This window comes from Schistocerca cancellata, chromosome 2, assembly GCF_023864275.1.
Source record: "Schistocerca cancellata isolate TAMUIC-IGC-003103 chromosome 2, iqSchCanc2.1, whole genome shotgun sequence".
In the NCBI taxonomy this organism is placed as follows: Eukaryota; Metazoa; Arthropoda; class Insecta; order Orthoptera; family Acrididae; genus Schistocerca; species Schistocerca cancellata.
In genome coordinates, this window is record NC_064627.1 from 1057095253 (window position 1) to 1057114686 (window position 19434).

General features: G+C 39.7%; 1 protein-coding gene across 1 annotated transcript in view; it reads left to right on the forward strand.

Moving 5' to 3' along the window:
- Positions 1-8544, forward strand: part of LOC126163045 (uncharacterized) — a 630426-nt gene extending 621882 nt beyond the window's left edge. Inside the window, exon 5 of the mRNA XM_049919928.1 lies at positions 8185-8544. Coding sequence (XP_049775885.1) covers positions 8185-8374 — 190 coding nt within the window. The 3' untranslated portion in view covers positions 8375-8544. The remainder of the gene's footprint in view (positions 1-8184) is intronic.
- Positions 8545-19434: the final 10890 nt, after the last annotated feature.

The window sequence follows — 19434 nt, forward strand, 5'->3', positions numbered from 1 at the left end:
CCTAGAATATATAAGTGTATGTTTCACATCTCCTAAACCAAAGGGGCCAATTTCAACCAAACTTGGTACACGTATCCCTTACTGCCAGGCAAAAATCACTATTGGCATAAGAAACACCTACCTACTAGCTCGATTCACAAAAAATTTCACAGACAGTATCCACATATGCCACAAAATGAACCTAGAAAATTATGTCATGATATCACACATAATTCAAGAGATATGATATCATTAATACTGAGATGTGTGAAAAAAATGCTGTATCATGCATGAAGTTTTAATACTTTTGTTCTTTACTACTAGGACACTGATACAGTCAAGTCAACTTAAGGAAATCCCTGATACCTGGCAAAGCTTTTGACATCTTTCAAATGTGATGTGCAAATGGCTGTATGCAAAAACAATAGCTGCCTACAGAGTTATGAAGAGGTGTTGTCACAGAGACACTTGCAACATCAAATTGTAAATACATGAAGCAGCTGTGCCCAGCACACACAAATTCTCACACAATTTCTAAGGTGTTTCTACGAATACATGGAAATTAAATTTTGTAGGTATTACACTACAAACCCAGTTAATTTTTTGTTTTTGTTTCTAATAGAAAATTGGAAAAATTAATACCCAGGCAATGCTGGGTTTGTCAGGTAGTAGGATATAAAATGCAGACAGGAAATAGCAAGAGCGCATATCTGAAAAAGAGGAATTTCTTAACTTCTAATACAAATTTTACTGTTAGGAAGTCCTTTCTGAAACCTGCACAGATTAGCAGGCTACCTCCAGACACACAACTGGCAAACATTTTGGAAACTTTCACGCACGTTCACATGGTGTAACACTAGACACAGACAGATGGGACATATAACATCTGTCCCACAGGGGGAGTGGGGAGGGGAGGGGTTCACGAACAGGCATCTGGCCACCCCCTACCACTAACATTGTCAAATCAATAAATTAACATACTGACCCCATTAAGATTGGTATAAAAGCCACAAACAAGGAGCATAAGGGGTAGGAGAAGAAGAAGAAGAAGAAGAAGAAGAAGATAAACAATGAAGAAAAAGGAAGTCTTTGTCTTTACAGGGTCTTCCAGTCAGAAACATCCCAATGAACTCAAATATTTTTAATACTACAGTATACAAATAAATTAATTAATTTGCACATTGTGTTTTGCAAATCCCATCACTAACAAAAATCATTAGGGATTTGGGGCAGTCACAATACATTAATTGGCAGAAGTAGCCACTGCACACTATTACTGTAAAGCGTACTGAAAACCAGTTGCGATGTATTGTGATTGTGTATTTCACATTCATTCCACTCTTGTCATTGACCACTAATACCAATAGGGACTAAATTCCTTATCATTTAAGTGTAAGGAATCCAAGGGCACTGAAGAAGTTAATGCAAGCAGTCAGGTTATCAGCTTTACATGCTTCATTCCACATCATTGTGATTTATCATGCAAAATGGTCTATGGACCACGCAACTAACAAACATTGATATTGAACAATGGAAAATCCAGGATGTAATAATGAAAATTTTTAGAAAGGGATAGCTGCTACTCGCCATATAGTGGAGATGCTGAGTCGCAGATAGGCACAACAGAAAAACTGTCAAACAAGTTAAGTTTTCAGCCAAAAAGGCATTCATCAGTGACTGTGGTCAGGTGTGTGTGTGTGTGTGTGTGTGTGTGTGTGTGTGTGTGTTGTGTGTGTGTGTGTGTGTGTGTGTGTGTGTGTGTGTTTTTTGTCTATTTCCAGTGAAAGCCTTTTTGACTGATAGCTTACATGTTCGACAGTCTTTTTGTTTTGCCTATCTGTGACTCAGCATCTCTGCTAGTGTTGTTATTGTACATTTCTGTAGGCTACATACTTGTTCAACCTTTAGCAATTCAACCAATCTAGTCTGGGGACATCATTCCGATGGGATAAATCACATATGGGGTTCCCCATTGTTCAGTCTTATGTCTGCTACTGTGCCTCATATATGAATGTGTAAACAACCTTCCATCTAAAATACAGCAAGCAGAATTAGTTCTTTTTGCAGATGACATTAGTATTGTAATCAGTCCTAGCATACATACAGCAACAGAAGAAATAGTAAACAAGGTCCTTAAAAGTATTATTGACTAGTTTTTTGCAATTGGTCTCACCCTCAGTTTTTAAAAGACACAACATACAGTATTCAGTTCTGCACATCTAGAGGTACTACGTCAATGCTAAGTGTAACACATGAGGAGGAAATAATAAATATCTCCAGTACCTGTAAGACATTTTTGTTGGCTAGAAAGTGAATAATATGAGTTTTTGAGAGATCAAAGAGTTGAGCTGTTTGTTGTGAACCAGTTGTAAGCCCATATTGCACTTCTCCATGCTGCCTCTGGTACGAATGTGTTTGGATCCATTATCATTGTATTTGTTTCATAATTCTCTAATGTCTTAGTAAGTTATTTATGTAGGTCAAGAAGAAGAGTAGGATTCTAAAGTATATAAATATGACAACTCTAATTAGGATTATGAACTGGAATCTCATAAAGACCGCAGAATGGGGAAGGCAGCATCTGAATTAATTACTGATATTCTGAATGAATGAAATCTTTCCTTATTGCTCTCAAAAAGCTACCATATATTTTAGGACAGCTGTGTATGTAAACTATGAGGTGTAGACTGAAGGGATTGCAAGACTGAAGGATGTGATAGAAAGACTGTTCTGAGAAGACAGTGATGGAGAATGGTGGAATAAAAATGGCATGGCCATTGGTGCTTATTATTTCTCGTTCAGCTACAGGCAAAGCGTGATACACTTACAAACATCAACATAAAAATTTAAATTAACATTAACAATGATTTACAATAAAATTTTCAGGGTTTCCAGCCACAAAAGTGCTTGGTCACTTATCACATGTATGTCCATCAGATTTCCTCCCTTAAGTCCGTGTACGTCACACTCAACTATATGCTGCATGGTTTGACTCTCTCCGCACTCACAATTGGGGTCCTGGGAGAAACTCCACTTTTTCAACAAATATCCGCACCAACCAACACCTGTCCGCAGACGATTTAGAGTTACCCACACTCTACGTTAGAGTTGGAAGCCTGGAACTCGTTGAGATGGGTCCTCAATGAGGAAACTGTTATTCACTTTGCTTTCCTGCCATTGCTGTTTCCACAGGTTATCGATATCAATCTGTTGTTTGAGTTCTTTCCAGAAGGGATTTCTTGACATCAATCGGTCAGGGGGAGGAGGTAGGTCCCTGAACTTTTCTTTGTACCTCTGGATTGCTCTTTCACGTCTAATCGAGGGTGGTTCGATATTGGCAAGGACGGGCAGCCAAGGTTTCGGGGTGGGTCTTACTGTTCCTGTTATGAGCCTCATTGTCTCGTTAAGTTGCACATCAATATATCTGACATGCCTACTGCGGGCCCAGACGGGTGCGCAATATTCCGCTACACTATACAGAAGTGCCAGTGCTGATGTGCGTAGAGTTTCAGTGGAACATCCCCAGGTTGTTCCTGCCAGTTTCATTATGATGTTGTTTCTTGTTTTCATTTTTTGGGCGACTTCGTACAGGTGGCTCTTATATGTGAGAGTGCGATCTAGCTTAACACCCAGATATTTTGGCGTTCTATCGTTTTTCAACAATTTACCTTTTATTTGCACTTTTAGCTCACGATTTGCATCTTTGTTACACAAGTGCATTATTGATGCCACGGATTTAGTCGGATTTACTTTGAGGTGCCAGTTGTCATAATATTGTTGTAGTCGTTCCAGATCCCTGTTTAAAATTTCTTCCAGTTCTTCGAAAGTGTTGGCGTGAGCCGCAATAGCGATGTCATCTGCATACATAAAAGAACGAGATTCCAGGTTTGGGATGTCCGCTATGTACAAATTGAAAAGGCATGGAGCCAGCACAGACCCTTGGGGGAGACCATTTTGTAGTGTCCTGTAGCTGCTTGTTTTCCCATTCAGAGATACCTTGAATCTCCTGTTTATCAACATATTTCTGACTAGATCTATGATCTTCTTGCATTTCACGACTTTTGACAATTTATACAGTATCCCTTTTGTCCATACGGTGTCGTATGCTGAGGTGAGATCTAATAATACCATGCCCGTTTTCTTTTTGTTTTGGTAACCTCTTTCAATGAAAGTGGTTAGGGCGAGAACTTGGTCGCAGCAGTCTCTTCCTTTTCGAAAACCGCCTTGCTCTGGGGGAAGAGCAGCTTCTATTTTGCTTTCTATTCTGCCTAGGATGACTCGTTCAAACAGCTTGTAAGTGGTGCACAATAAAGATATCGGTCTATAATCTTTAGCATTCTCTCCTGTTTTCCGTGGTTTCTGGATGGCTATGACTTGTGCGTTTTTCCATTGCTTTGGTAACCGGCTGGTATCTATGATATTAGAGAAAAGAGAAGACAGCCATACTCTTCCCTTTGGCCCGAGGTTCTTCAAGAATTCTGGAAGAAGGCCGTCACAGCCAGCTGCTTTACCAGGTGACATTTTCTTTAGTGCTATATTTATCTCTTCTTGTGTTACCCAGTTCGCTAAACCTGCTTCCTCCTCGCTTGCATCTAGATCTTCGTTCATCAGTTGGTGCAGTTCTTTTTTCTTCGAGGCGGAGGCATGGATTCTGGATGTTTGTAGTATAGAAGAGCATATCTTGTTAGGGGTCATTTTATTATTGATGTTCCGTCCCTTCAATTGTGCTCCGCCAAGTTTCCTCAGTAGACTCCAGCTCTTCTGTGAGGAGTGCGTAAAGTCCATTTGTTCCATCCGCTTTTGCCATCTCTGTTTGCATTCCTCGTCCATAGCTCTTATGAGCTGTTCTCCTAGTTCTGGATTCTCTGTTTTGTTGTATTCATCGAGTAGTTGTTCGCACTCCTTTGTCCAGCATGGGATGTATTCTTTCCGCGCTCCTCTTGGTATTGAGTTATGTGCCGCTTTGATAATTAAGTTCGTAAATCTGTCGTAATTTTCTGGAATTGGGGGAATTCTGTTTACATTATTTTCAATGGTATCTTTAAACTTAACCCAGTTAGCCTTCCTGAGGTTCCAGCGGGCTATAGGGGGGCTCTTTATTACTGGTATTTGGATCCCAAGGTCTATAATAACTGGTCTGTGTTGGCTCTGAGGAATACGGCTCAGTACAGTTCTCTTGGACGGAAGTGCTATTCCAGTTTCTCCAGATGAGACAAAACAAAGGTGCTGTTGTTGAATAACTATACTCCATTCATCATAAGAATAAACCTCATGTAAACATTACATGATGTATTTTTCCTCATTTGCTGGAAGCTCATTGGATTTCGTTTCACATGGAGCAGAAGCGAAGATGTCTTGAATACAGTCAAGTATGATGATGATGATATGTTCTATGCTGTACATTACGTGTCCATTGGCTCATAGATAATATGGGGCAACAGCTTTACCGCCGCATGTAACTTGGACAGCACTGGCCAGGGAAGTGATCCAACTAACCTGCAGTGATGTGAACAGCTGTAGTAGAGACATAAAAAGAGACGAGTAGAGAACCATGTAGCTGTGAATGTCATCTCGAAAATGAGTTTCCTCCAGTCCTGCAAAACAGCTGTCAACTCCGGCTACCAATTCTTCATTTGAAGTGAATCTTCGACCACCAAGAAAAATTTTCAGTTCTGGGAAAAGGTGGAAGTCTGATGGAGCCATATCATGTGAATAAGGTAGATGTGGCAACAATTCATACCTGAGTTCATATAATTTTGCCATACGGACAGCACGTGTGTGGGCGTGCATCACGAGTCATGGCACCCATCTTGCAGATAATTTTCTCATTTTTAATTCTTCTGTCAAAATGTGATATACCCTTTCAGATGAGATATGGCAAGTGTGAGCAACTTCATGCACTTTCGATCAGCAATCCTCCATGACCATTCTGTGCACTTTGCAATGATTTCTGGAGTAGTGACACATCTTAACTGACCACCGTGTGGATCATCATTGAAGCTCTCCCGACCAAATTTAAATTCATTTGTCCACTTGATAACAGTTGAATTATGAAAAAGCAAAGTCGCCCAGTGTATTCTGGAAATCAGCATGAATGTTCTTTGCTTTTGTACCTTTCTTTATGAAATACTGATCACTGCTCTAATCTCAATTTTTCCCATCTTTGCAAATCACTATGCAGGAACAACAACAGAGCCACATCAATGCCATAGATCTCTTCCAAGAGCACTGACGTGACATGTGTTTACAGGCCACAGCCCAATGAATATCACGTGAACAACTCATTGCGCTAGCACTGACCTCTCCTGGTGATTCCGAGAACTTTAAAAACCACCCTCATATAATGCATGGAGTGTTCCAACCTACACAACTGAGAAAAACTAGTGTTGGTAGGAAGGATACTGATAGTGCAGGCTGTGAAGCAGCTGTTGAAGTAAAACACACTGTTGAGCAGCATGTTCAGCAACTGGGTGGTTGAGCTGTCTCTTGACCACAATATGGCAGTGGCCATTCATGCAGGCAAACAGATTTCAGTCATCATGCCCATATAGAAAGCAGCACAGTGATTGCAGCTTAATCTGTAGATCACGGACTACTTTTCCAGATGGGATAGGAGATGCTCATGATCTGACAGGAGTGGTGGGAGGATGTACAGACAGCTGTATACCCCTGTGGGAGGGGTGGGAAGCATAATGAGGAGGATGTTCCTCGTTTCAAGGCATGAGGAGAGATAGTCGAAACCCTGGCAGAGTACATGATTCAGTTGCTCCAGTCCTGGGCAGCACTGAACATGAGCAGAATGTTACTTTGTGGTCAGGCAGTTGATATGTGGGAGCTGGTAAGTGGCTGGAGAGATAAGGCATGGCAGATCTGCTTCTGTACACAGCTGGGTGAGTAATTTTGGTTTGCGAAAGTTTCAGTGAGATCCTTGGTATATTTGGAGAGGGACTGATCATCACTGCAGATGCAATGACCATGGGTGGCTATGCTCGTTCTAAAATGGGTGGCAGATATTCAAATAGAGGTACTGCTAGAGGTTGGTAGGTTTGATATGGACAGAGGTACTGATGTAGCCACCCGCCACCCTTGAGATGGAGGTCAACTTTGAGGAAAGTGCCTTGTTGGGCTGAAGAGGATCAGGCGAAGTGAATGGGAGAAAAGGTGTCAAGGTTCTGGAGGAGTGTGGATAGTGTTGTCCTCACCCTCAGTCCATATCATGAAAATGTCATCAATGAATCTGGGCCAGGTGAGGGGTTTGGGATTCTGAGTGGTTAGAAGTGGTTCCTCTGGATGACCCTTGAATAGATTGACACAGGATGGTGCCCTGAATTTTTTGCAGGTGATGGCTTCAAAGGAGAAGTAATTACAGCATTGGGGATTTTAGTGTAGTGGGAGGTAGTACCAACCGTGATGAGCAGGGTAATGTGTGGTAAAGGAACAGGAACTGTGGAAAGTTGGTGAAGGAAATTGTTGGTGTCTTTCATATCGGAAGGTAGGTCATGGGTAATAGGCTGAAGGTGATGGTTCACAAGAGCAGTGGGGGCACAGTAACTGGCCACAAAAGGCATCTGGGTGGTTGGTTTTATAGACTTCAGGAAGGTAGGAGTGTGGGGAGTTGTAGGATCAGGAGGTAGACAGACTCAGGGGGTGGTTCTGGGGCAGACCTAAAGATTTGAGGAGGGGCTGGAGATCATGTTGGATTTATATCCTTTTCATAATATTGTTATTTTGTCTTGGACACACTCTTAAATACTGTACCATTTGGACAAAATAGGAAGCAGTTTGTTGCCATCAAATGTACTTAGAGAAACTGCAGAACGACATCATATATTATTGTACAGTATCATATTTTAATCATAATGTGGAGATAACCATAACTGCTGCAACTGTTAAAATTGTTTTAATTTTCTGACACAATCACAACTGTGTTTTCAGACAACAGGTTCCAAACATCTCCAACAACCATCCTTTATCCATGTACTGCCTGGACAATGCATGACACTGCTGTGCAACACACAAATGTCTGAAGATTCCATTGCAGATGGTTGAAACCCATCGTCTGAAAACACAATTATGATTGTCAGCAAATAAAAATCATTTTTAAATTTCCCTTTTTTGTGTTTGCTTTAAAATCAGGCAGAAAAAACATACATCAATTTGTAGAATATTTTCATGGGTGACACTGGTTCATTTACTCATTTTCAGGGTGGCAAGGTGTACTGCAAACCAGAGGCAGCAGGCACGACAACATTCATTTTCTATTGCCTCCACCGAATCTGATGCCAGCAGTGATGGAGAAGAAAATGAAATTGCTGAAACAGATGACTGGCTTGTACAGGCACTGCAACGAGATGAATATCAGCAAGCTAAAAAGAGTCACAGAATTGAATGTTAGAACAGTTAGCAAACACAGGAATTAGATGTCTGTGTTTGTTAGTGAAACTGAACAGTTCGACCTGTCACTGCTTTTGTTTTGACTGTTATTGATTTCCTAATGAGTTGGATGTAATGGTGAAATAAATATAAACAATACAGATGATATGATTAAAATTTTTCAATATAAATTCAAAGACATTAAAGATACAATACAAACACAATGAAATTGGATGTTGTTCCATTAGAATGAATGAGGTTTATCATGTGTTCCTTGAGGTTTTACCAGCAGATAAAATATTCCATCATCTTTTGGACATGAACCCAGGACAGTATTATTTTTTCTTCCAATATTTCAGCTGATAATCTTACAGCCATCTTCAAGTTGGGTTACTGACAAAGTTACCTCTGACACACATCCATTTAATCCACAGTTTCACAGTACTGCATTAACTGGTTGAAATACTGCCAGCGACTCACCTAATAGATGGCTGTGAGGTTACCAGCCAAAATGTTGAAAGAAGATAAAATGCTATCCCGGACACACACCCAAAAGATAATGATGATCATTCTGCTGCTGCTGCTGATGATGATGATGATGATTCTGATTGATTGAGATAGAGAGAACAATGACCAACAATGAGTAATGGCAGAAGAACAAAAGTTTGAAACCAAGAGTGATTTTTTTGTCTGTTAAGTGTACCTAAGCACTACCCATCATTTAACTAAAACTGAATGATTGCCTTTTGTACTTTTTTTATTACTCACAGGAATATTCAGCATATGAAATGGAATTACACACCCAACTAGACGCCTGAAAATATGATGTCTACGTCTGCTATAAAAACTACAGCAACCGGATGAGGAGGAGAAAAATAGAGAGGCTTTCATTAGTTCAACTTGAAATGGAGAAAAGTTATTGTTATTTGTTGTTGGCAGGGTACAAGAGAGACCAAAGTTCATTTGTGAAACAGGCTTCGGAAGCTCACCCACCTATCTATAAGCTTCAGTTTTCATTGAAGAATTGAAACATGTTTTGGAATTATTAGGGCTTCAACCATGATAGTACTATGACAATAATTGTGCCAGGTTGTTTACACACTTACATGAACTTACACAAGTCAACGACTCCCTTCACGCTGACAGAAAGGACAGAAATACATTTATGAATCTTGCACAGTAACAAACCTTACACTAGTCAACGACTACCTTCACGCTGACAGAAAGGGCAGAAATACATTTCTGAATCTTGCACAGTAACAAGCACTATGTCGTGTAATTCATTTGGACAAAAGCTCAATATCAAAGTATAAGCAGAATCATCTGGTTTTCAGTTATAACCATAAGAATGATGATAATGTAAGTTATGGAAGCATTTGACTGAATACAGAATAGCAAAAATACGTGGGTATGGAGTTCCACAGGACAAGATGCTACAAAGACAGAAAAACTGTTATTAATTTACATTCATATTTGTGAACATTGTGCCTAGCCCCGTTTTTAAAATTTCTACCTGCACCAGTCTGTGACGAAGCAAGCTGGGATATTTTTACTTCCCCTCTTGTTTTGCCATCTGCCTTCTTAAAATTCATTTTTTCATGTCTGACTAATTACCATTAACATGAGTGAGTTTAATATGCATTTTCATACAAGAGAAATGTTGTCCCTCAGTATTAAAGAATATAACACCAGATCTAATTTTGTGCTTCGTTTTATGTAAGTGCCTAGTTTTATGTATGTAATTTTCTAATTTATTTTGACTATTCCTAGTTAATATCTTTTGTTTTAGGGCAAAATCAGTAATTGTTTTGTAACTTAAATTCTGTTGTTGACTTATAAACAAATATAAGTTCTGTAGTAATTACAAACATTTGAAGGAACAACTAATAGCATTCTTTAAGTATTTATTTGACTCTGTTCGAAAAATGTTATCAAAGTCAGCCCTTAATTAATTCCAAAGTAATTACCAGTTTTGTCAAAAGTATTGTTCGCATAACTATATCTGTTAATTTCATCACTTAAACAAATAATTCGGCTTAACCCTTGTAGTGGAAGAAACTGATGAAAAGAAAGAATTTTTCCACATTTTCAGTTAATTGAATGAGGTATGTTTTAACTGTAATTTCTCTAAATTAAACATCAAACAATGTGTAGTTTCAGTGCCTATTATTGTGAAGATATATAAGGGCTCGATTTTTGGTCCTGAGACAGTCAGTCCACAGCCGAATATCACACGAGGAACATTGGTTAGATCAACAACAATGTATCCACTTAACTGTGAAATAAGTGTAATAGGCCATGCGCTAAAACAATGACAGTGTCTGTTCAATACGTACCATATTATGCGGCAAGATCTATGTGGTTAGGCTTTTACTGCTCGTAGATGTTCAACAGTAAACTACTGTAGCAGTATGTTGATGTTTGATTGCAACCTATTAATGAGACTTATTGAAAGTTAAACAAAAGCACACTGGCCATATAACTGTGTATTATTGGGGGGTTATAAACTGTGAAAGTAAAGAACTACACCTGTCAGCTACATCATTTAAAGCAGTCAGTGATGAACTTCCACACCCCATTTTTCAGTCGGTGTAGCAACGCTGTATGTCGACACTGAGGACAATCAATGAGGAATTAAAGCAGGTGAATGTTACAAGTCACGCTCAGAATGAATGTAATGAGTACCAAGGGGAATGCTCGTCTGTGGCCAGACGGTGACACTTTGTGAGGTGATGAGTGACTGTAGAGATAAGGCAAGTAAGATCTGTTTGTGTACAAGGTTGGGAGGATACTTAAGTCTATGAAAGCCTCAGTGAGGCCCGTGGTATATTTCGAGATGGACTGCTCATCGCTAAAAATGAGACATCCACAGGTGGCTTGGCTGTGTATAGAAGGGACTTCTTGGTATGGAATGAGCAGTTGTTGAAGTGGAGCTATTGCTTGTGATTGGTTGGTTTGACATAGACGGAGGTACTGATGTAGCCATCTTTGAAGTGCAGTCAGCATCAATGAAGTGGCTTGTTGAATTTAGGAGGACCAGGTGAAGTGAACTGAAGAGCAAACAGCTTGACCACCCGAAAACACACACACACACACACACACACACACACACACACACACACACAACGAATCTTCAAGGATTGAACAAAAGACACATGGGTGAATCACAGGTTGCTTTATTCACACCTAACATATTGCAAACATTAGATGTAGGTGAACAGATATCTGTAAGCATTTGACACCATAATAAATTGTCAATGTGATCATATGGATCATCGTCACAAATATGTGATTAGTTCATGGAATATTTGAATAATAGAGCACAGTATGTTATTTTGGATGTCAGATATTCCATTTGGTGAGCAGACATTTCAACTCCAGCTCAGATTATCTAATCCTATAACATTTTATACTTAATAAAACAATGTAACCAGGCACTACTGAATTTGTTTTTAATTTTAAAATATGAAAATTCAAAACAAGATCACGATGATTTGTTGTGCTGTTTTATTTGTGTGTAAAACGTGGACCTGGTCTACCCACCATTGTTATTTTTTACTCGATGAAACCAAATGTCATCTGTTCAACATAGAAAAGCATGGCCTTCAATGTTGAACCTTTATATAGGTTAGGCAGTTATGTCATCTTATTCTGTGTCTGTCTGAGAGTCTAGCCAAGACAAGTCATTGTGCAGTGGTTTTTGTCTTGGTTAAACCATTAGCAAAAATTTGGAACACTCGCTGTGGATTCAGGAAGATCCTCAGACATCCCACATCATCATCTTCAGAGAGAAACTGGGCTAGATGGTGCAGTGGTTATCATGGTGGACTTACATGTGGAAGGATGGCAGTTCAGATTCGTTTCTGGGCATCATGATTGGATTCCAGGGTTTCCGAAAATCAGATGAGACAAATGTCCAAGTACTTCCTTTGAAAAAAATATGGCCAATTTCCTTCCACATACTTTCTAATCCACATTTACATCTGTACTCTGCAAACCATTGTGAAGTGCATGGCTGAAGGTACTTCCCATTGTACCTTCCCATCCATTCACTTACGGAGTCCAGGAAAAATGATTTCTTAAACACCTCTGTGCACATTGTAATTAATCTAATCTTGTCTTCATTGTCTATGAGAGCAATAGATTTATTATTTATATTATTATTTATATTCCTAGATTTTTCATTGAAATTTGTTTCTTGAAATTTCTAGGCTTTCACTCGATTGTTTGCATTTATGTTCCAATGTCAGTTAATTTTTTTCCCTGCATCTCCATGATTTATTTCCATGTGTCAAGCAAATCTGTCACAGTTTGTGCTACTCTTCTGTATATATGATCAATATCCCCTGATAGTCTGGTTTGGTACAGGTCCCACACACATCAGCAATACTCTAGGATGGGACACAACCTGCTTTGTTATGATTGAGCCTCTGTGATCATTCATTTTGTATCCCATTTTGTATACCAACAAAATGTGATGCCCAGCTATTTGTAAGTTGACTGAATCGAGTTGTGACTCGTTGATATTGCAGTTATAGGATACTATGTGTTTTGTTTTGTGAAGTGTGCAATTTTACATTTTTGAACATCCAAAGCAAGTTTGCTAATCTTGTCACCACTTTGAAATCTTATCAACTGGGTGTCCGCTTTTGTTTTCCATGGTTTCCCAAAATCAGATAAGATAAATGCCCAAGTACTGCCTTTGAAAAAGTATGGTCAGCTTTCCCCATTCTTCCTGTATCTACACTTACATCTATGCTCTGCAAACCATTATGAAGTGAAAATTCGTGCAGTCTTTTTTGGTAAGTGCTTTATTACAGACAACTGTAACTTAAAAAGGTCTGAAGGTACTATTAACATTATGTGCAAGGTCATTAATATGCAGTGTGAACTCCAAGAGTCCCAGGACATTTTCCTGTGGCACACCTTCAGTTATTTGTACCTTTGTCAATGACTCTCCATCCAAGATAACATGATTGCATCCTTCCTGCCAAGAAATCATCAATCCACCCATAAATTTTGCATGATATAATACAGTTCTACTTTTATTAATAATCATTGGTGTGATACTGAGTCAAATATTCTTGGAAATCAAGTATCACAGCATCTAAATGACTGCCTTGATCCATGCCTCCTGAGACGTCATGTGACAAGAATGCAAGTTGTTTTCCACAGAAACGATACCAGTTTTGACCCTTTCCTCAGACCATCTTCAGACTTTTCCTTGCTGTTATGGCTGCTGGTGGCAGCAGATGGAGCGAGATCTGTAGAAGTAAAGTAGTCACTGCTGCTGGAGCTTTGTTCAATTTGAGTGATTTCAGCTTTTCCACAATATCACTGGCACTAATAACTTATTTCACTCATCTTTCCTGTGGCATGAGAATTAAATTGGGGCAATATTCCTGGGTTTTCCTGTGTGAAGGAACATTTGACAATGAGGTTCAGCATTCCTGCTTTTGCTTCCCTAACCACAATTTCAGTTTCAGTGTTATCCATTAGTGTGTGAAATCTGACTTTCATGCCACTGACAACCTTTACATAAGACAGAATTTCTTTGGGTTTTGTGAGAAATGATGTGATAATATTCTGCTGCGACAGTCATTTGAAAGCCTTATGCCATGTGTTCTTGACAGTGAAATGAATTTCATTTAACATTCCCTATGTATAGATCCATGCTTTGTTTTGCAGGTATTGTGCAGTAGTCTATTTCTTTATAGTGGCTTATACCATGGATGGTTGCTCTGATCATGAACTGTTCTATTAGGTATGTTTCTATCCAGTGCAGGGTCAACAATGTTGTAAACATGAGTCACATTTATTCTATGTGCTCCTGGCCGGAGATAGAAGTTTTCAAGTTCCCTATTGAGATATACACAACTCCTTGTTTATTTATTTTAACAACAACATGAAAGGAATAGATTGCTACTCCCACGTAGAGGAGACGTTGAGTCACAGACAAGCACAATGAAAAAGACTGGTAAAACCTTAAACTTACAGACAAAAAAGTCCTTCTGAAATAGAAAAGATTTGCACATTCTCACAAGCACAACTCACCGCTGTGCTGCCTGTGTGGACATGCAATTGTTGGCAGGCTGAGTGGGGATGGTGGCAGGAGGAGGGGGAGAGGAGAAGAGAAGAGAGAAGTAGAGAAGGGCAAAAGACAAGTAGGTGCATTGGTGGGAAGAGAAGGGATAGGTAGGAGAAAGACAGGGATTAGGGAAGGTGAAGGCCAGGAGGTTTACGGGGATGAAGGATATATTGTAGGGAGAGATCCTACCTGCACAGTTCAGAAAACCTGGTGTTGGGAGGAAGAACCCAGATGGTGTAGGTTGTGAAGCAGCCATTGAAGTGAAGCACATTGAGTTGAGCAATAAGTTCAACAACTGGGTGGTCCAGCTGTTTCTTGGCCATAGTTTGGCAGTGGCTATTCATGTGGACAGAGAGCTTGTTTTTGTCTTTCTCGTATAAAAAGTGGCACAGTGGTTACAGCTTAGTTAGTAGATCACATGGCTGCTTTCACAGGTAGCCCTGCCTTTGATGGGGTAGGACATGGCTGTTACAGGGCTGGAGTAGATTGTAGTGGGAGGATATACGGAATGGGTCTCGTATCTAGGTCGGTTGCAGGGATGAGAGTCATGAGGCAAGGGGTTGGGAGGAGGAATGGAATAGGGTTGGGCCAGGATATTGTGTGGGTTTGATGGGCAGCAGAATACCACTGTGGGAAAGGTGGGGGAGGATGTTCTCCATTTCAGGGTGCAACGAGAAGTAATAGAAAGCCTGGTGGAGAATGTGATTCAGTTGCTCCAGTGCTAGGTGGTACTGAGTCATGAGTGAAGTGCTCCTTCGTGTCAGATTGTAATTATGTGGAGGATGGTAGGTGAGTGGTGAGACAAGGCACAGGATATCTGTTTCTGGGTACTGCATCCGGACTGTTCCAAGCTGTCAACAAGAAGAGTTCTAAAGTCTGAAGCACTAAACCAATTGAAACAGAACATGAGCAAGAACGTCGAAAGGGCACATAACGTGACAAGAGGCAAACTGAGAAAAAAAAAACCCTAAATATGCAAATGTGTAAGTGTGGTAGAATGTAGGCAGGTCAGGCTTCTAAGGAAGCAAAAATACAACTGACGTGAGTCAGAGGCCACCTTAACTCCTCACCTCGGAGGCTCTCTCCAGCACAGACAGCGCGGGCATGCTCTGCCAGTGACCACAGTGACTAGTTCGCTGGCTGCCAGCGCTGTTGGTTCTGCATCCTCCATTGCCACGGCATTATCAGCAGCCACAGACGCCAAACTGACCAAGGTTCGTAGTGTATTTTCAGTCTGAGAAGGCCGCAGTGAGACCCTTGGCATATTTGAAGAGGGACCACTCATCACTGTAGATGTGATGACCTTGATTGGCTAGGCTTTATGGAATGGTCTTGTTGGTATGGAATGAGATGCTGTTGTTGAAGTGGAGATATCTTTATCTGGTTTGCTTAACATATGAATCATTCTACTTGTTTTAGTTGCCATTTGTACTCTGGTAATCATTGTTGCTATAATTATTTCATAGTCTGTGACCTTAGTTTCAGCACGGACATTCTCAAAGAGATCAGGTTTATTTGTTCCCATTAGGCCCAATATATTTCCATAATGAATGGCTGCCTGAACTGTTCTACATATTTTACAGAGAAGGCATTTAGTATTGTTTCACAGGATGTCTTGTCAGGCTCATCACTTACAGAACTGTAATCATCTCAATTGATTGCTCAATGACTAAAGTCTTTGATGATAACAGTGTGATTGGAACTTTTGTACTAGCGAAATGAGTCATTCCCCTCCCTCCTCCCCGCAAGGTTTTCAGTCACATTTGAAGGTGAGTCTCATGGTTGAAAGAAAGATCAAATTGTATTGAATGGCTGCCTGAACTGTTCTACATATTTTACAGAGAAGGCATTTAGTATTGTTTCACAGGATGTCTTGTCAGGCTCATCACTTACAGAACTGTAATCATCTCAATTGATTGCTCAATGACTAAAGTCTTTGATGATAACAGTGTGATTGGAACTTTTGTACTAGCGAAATGAGTCATTCCCCTCCCTCCTCCCCGCAAGGTTTTCAGTCACATTTGAAGGTGAGTCTCATGGTTGAAAGAAAGATCAAATTGTATTGAATGGCTGCCTGAACTGTTCTACATATTTTACAGAGAAGGCATTTAGTATTGTTTCACAGGATGTCTTGTCAGGCTCATCACTTACAGAACTGTAATCATCTCAATTGATTGCTCAATGACTAAAGTCTTTGATGATAACAGTGTGATTGGAACTTTTGTACTAGCGAAATGAGTCATTCCCCTCCCTCCTCCCCGCAAGGTTTTCAGTCACATTTGAAGGTGAGTCTCATGGTTGAAAGAAAGATCAAATTGTAGGTTTACACCCATCCTGGGGACTGAGTTTTGTCACATAGTCTTACATAAAGTTTCAGTTTTTATCTCAGTGGAACTGATTTTCTTGTTATTGTGACCAATTCACAGTCTCTATTTCCTATTAGGCTATCCCACTGATATTCGCCTAAATTGTGCCCAAAAATTTCACTGCTATCATTTTTGTGTTTTAACCAGAATCCTGTGCTCAGTATTATGTGAGCTCCACTGCATTTTAGGAGTGTTTCAAACTCTGGTGCATTGTTGTGAGTGCTTCGGTAGTTAAACTCTAGGATTTTAGTTTTCTCACCTGTGGATGGCATTCTGTGGCTGTTACATACTTTGGAGTCTCCTGCAGTTCTCATTACTTTGAGTGGCTGCAGAGATGCCTCATTATATATTATTGATATTGAGGTAAATCAACAATGTAGGAAAAGATAGAGAGCCACTTACCATAAAGAAGACACGGCAAGTTGCAGACAGGCATGATTATAAGACACTCACATGTTGCTTTCGGCCACAGCCTTTGTCAGTCAATAGACACACACACACACACACACACACACACACACACACACACACACACACACGTGTGACTGTTGTGTGTACACACGTGTGACTGTTGTGTGTGTGTGTCCCTCTTTACTGACGAAGGCTGTGGCCAAAAGATACATGGGAGTGTCTTTTAATCGTGACTATCTGTAACTTGACATGTCTACTTTACGGTAATTAGCTGTCTGTCTTTTCCTACATTGTTGATATTGAGGTAAAATAACTATGACAACACAAATGTATTGTAATGTAATGTTTATTCTCTCTGTAGACAATATACATTGTATAGACCAAGTCAAATTTGTACTACAAGTATGGAAAAAATATAAACTACACTGTCCAATTTCTAGCATTTAGCAAATTATAATGATATACCTCAATATTGTAGGCCTATGTCATACTAAATTACAATTTTGTATGTGTCATCTATGCTGTGAGCAAGTTTTATTTTAACTAAACAACCTTTTCCATAACTAAAGATTTCATTTTATTGTGGTGATTACTATGTGAAATTGTAATCTATGCTCATGACATGAATATAATGATATTCAACCACCTGAGCAGACAGTGATTACCTTAGTGTTAGAGAGAAGCCAGGCATCTTTCTGTTGTTGGTCTGTTGAAGAATTCTAATTGCTAAAAATATGACTAAGATACAAATACATTCCTGCTATAAATTAAAACCCTTCTTTTGTAAAGGTACGCCCAAAGCCAAACAGTCAAGCTGATTGTGTCGCAGAACTCGTAGACCTCTTGAAACACAGATTTGCTGGCAAGTCTGGCATCATCTACACAACATCCATTAAGGATTGTGGCGATCTAATGGACGAGTTGCGCAGCAAAGGATTGGCTGTAGGCATGTACCATGCTAACCTGGATGCTCAGTTACGAAGTCGCTGCCATGCCAAGTGGCTTAATGGTGAATATCAGGTGTGTTAATATGTTAACATGACTGATTCATTAAGTGAACTATTTCTTGAATCATTGTTTTCTTCTTCTTGACTGTATTATCTTACTATCAGTACTCTGTAAGGTTTTTTTATCTAAGAAATTATGTTTTGGTTTTGTATAACCTCCGCATAAAAGGAACTACCTTTTTTATATTGGTTAGATAAAAAAATCTACTCACCAAGCGGCGCCAGAACACACACATAAAAGGAGGTTGCAATTAGGCAAGCCTTGGGAGCCAGTGGCTCCTTCTTCAGGCAGAACGGTTGAAGGAGAAGGAAGAGGGATGAAGGAAAAGGACTGGAGAGGTGTAGGAAAAGGGATAGATTTTGAGAAAATCACTCAGAACCGTGGGTCAGGGGAGACTTACCACACGGGAGGAGACGGAATGAGTCTTTCCTTTTCATCCCATGTGGTAAGTCTCCCCTGGTCCATGGTTCTGGGTGACTTTCCCGAAATCTACCACTTTTCCTAGATCTCTCCAGTCCTTTTTCCTCATCCTCCTTTTTTCTCTTTCAACCCTTCTGCCTCAAGAAAGGGCCACCGGCTCCAAAAGTTTGTCTAATTACAACCTCCTTTTATGTGTGTGTTCTGCTGCCTCTTGGTGAGTAGATTTTTTATCTATCCAATTAAATTATTCTGTCACAAATTGATTTTAAGAATGTGTATGTTATTTTTTTCATGAAGTCAGCAGACTTATGTATTTTGCAAAAGTTAGAAATAATAGTATTACAATAGTTATGCTTATAATGTATGTGTTTGAATGTCCGTTTACTCTGATCAGTGTACATTAGGATTTTGGAAGTGAGGCTGTTGGTTCCAAATACTGTCAGATCTAAATGGTGATATGAATTTAACTCACTGCTGAGAATGGCAATGTCATGTCACTCAACTGCAATACTTTTGATATGGAGTTATTAATGAATACAATGATTTAAGTTGCTTCTAATGTTCTATGGAAATTAATATTTACACTGGCTGAATAATTCAGTTGCTTCAAATGAACGAGGATAATTTTGAAGTTTATGCAGTTGCCAGGCCAGTTCAACAAACTTCACTGCAAATCAGTTGATTACAGCAATATGTAAAATAAGGGAAAGGCAACCACTCACACTACAGCAGATCGATGCATAGTGCACAGACACATGCAGCAGAAAGTAGCAGTCACGCATAATGTTG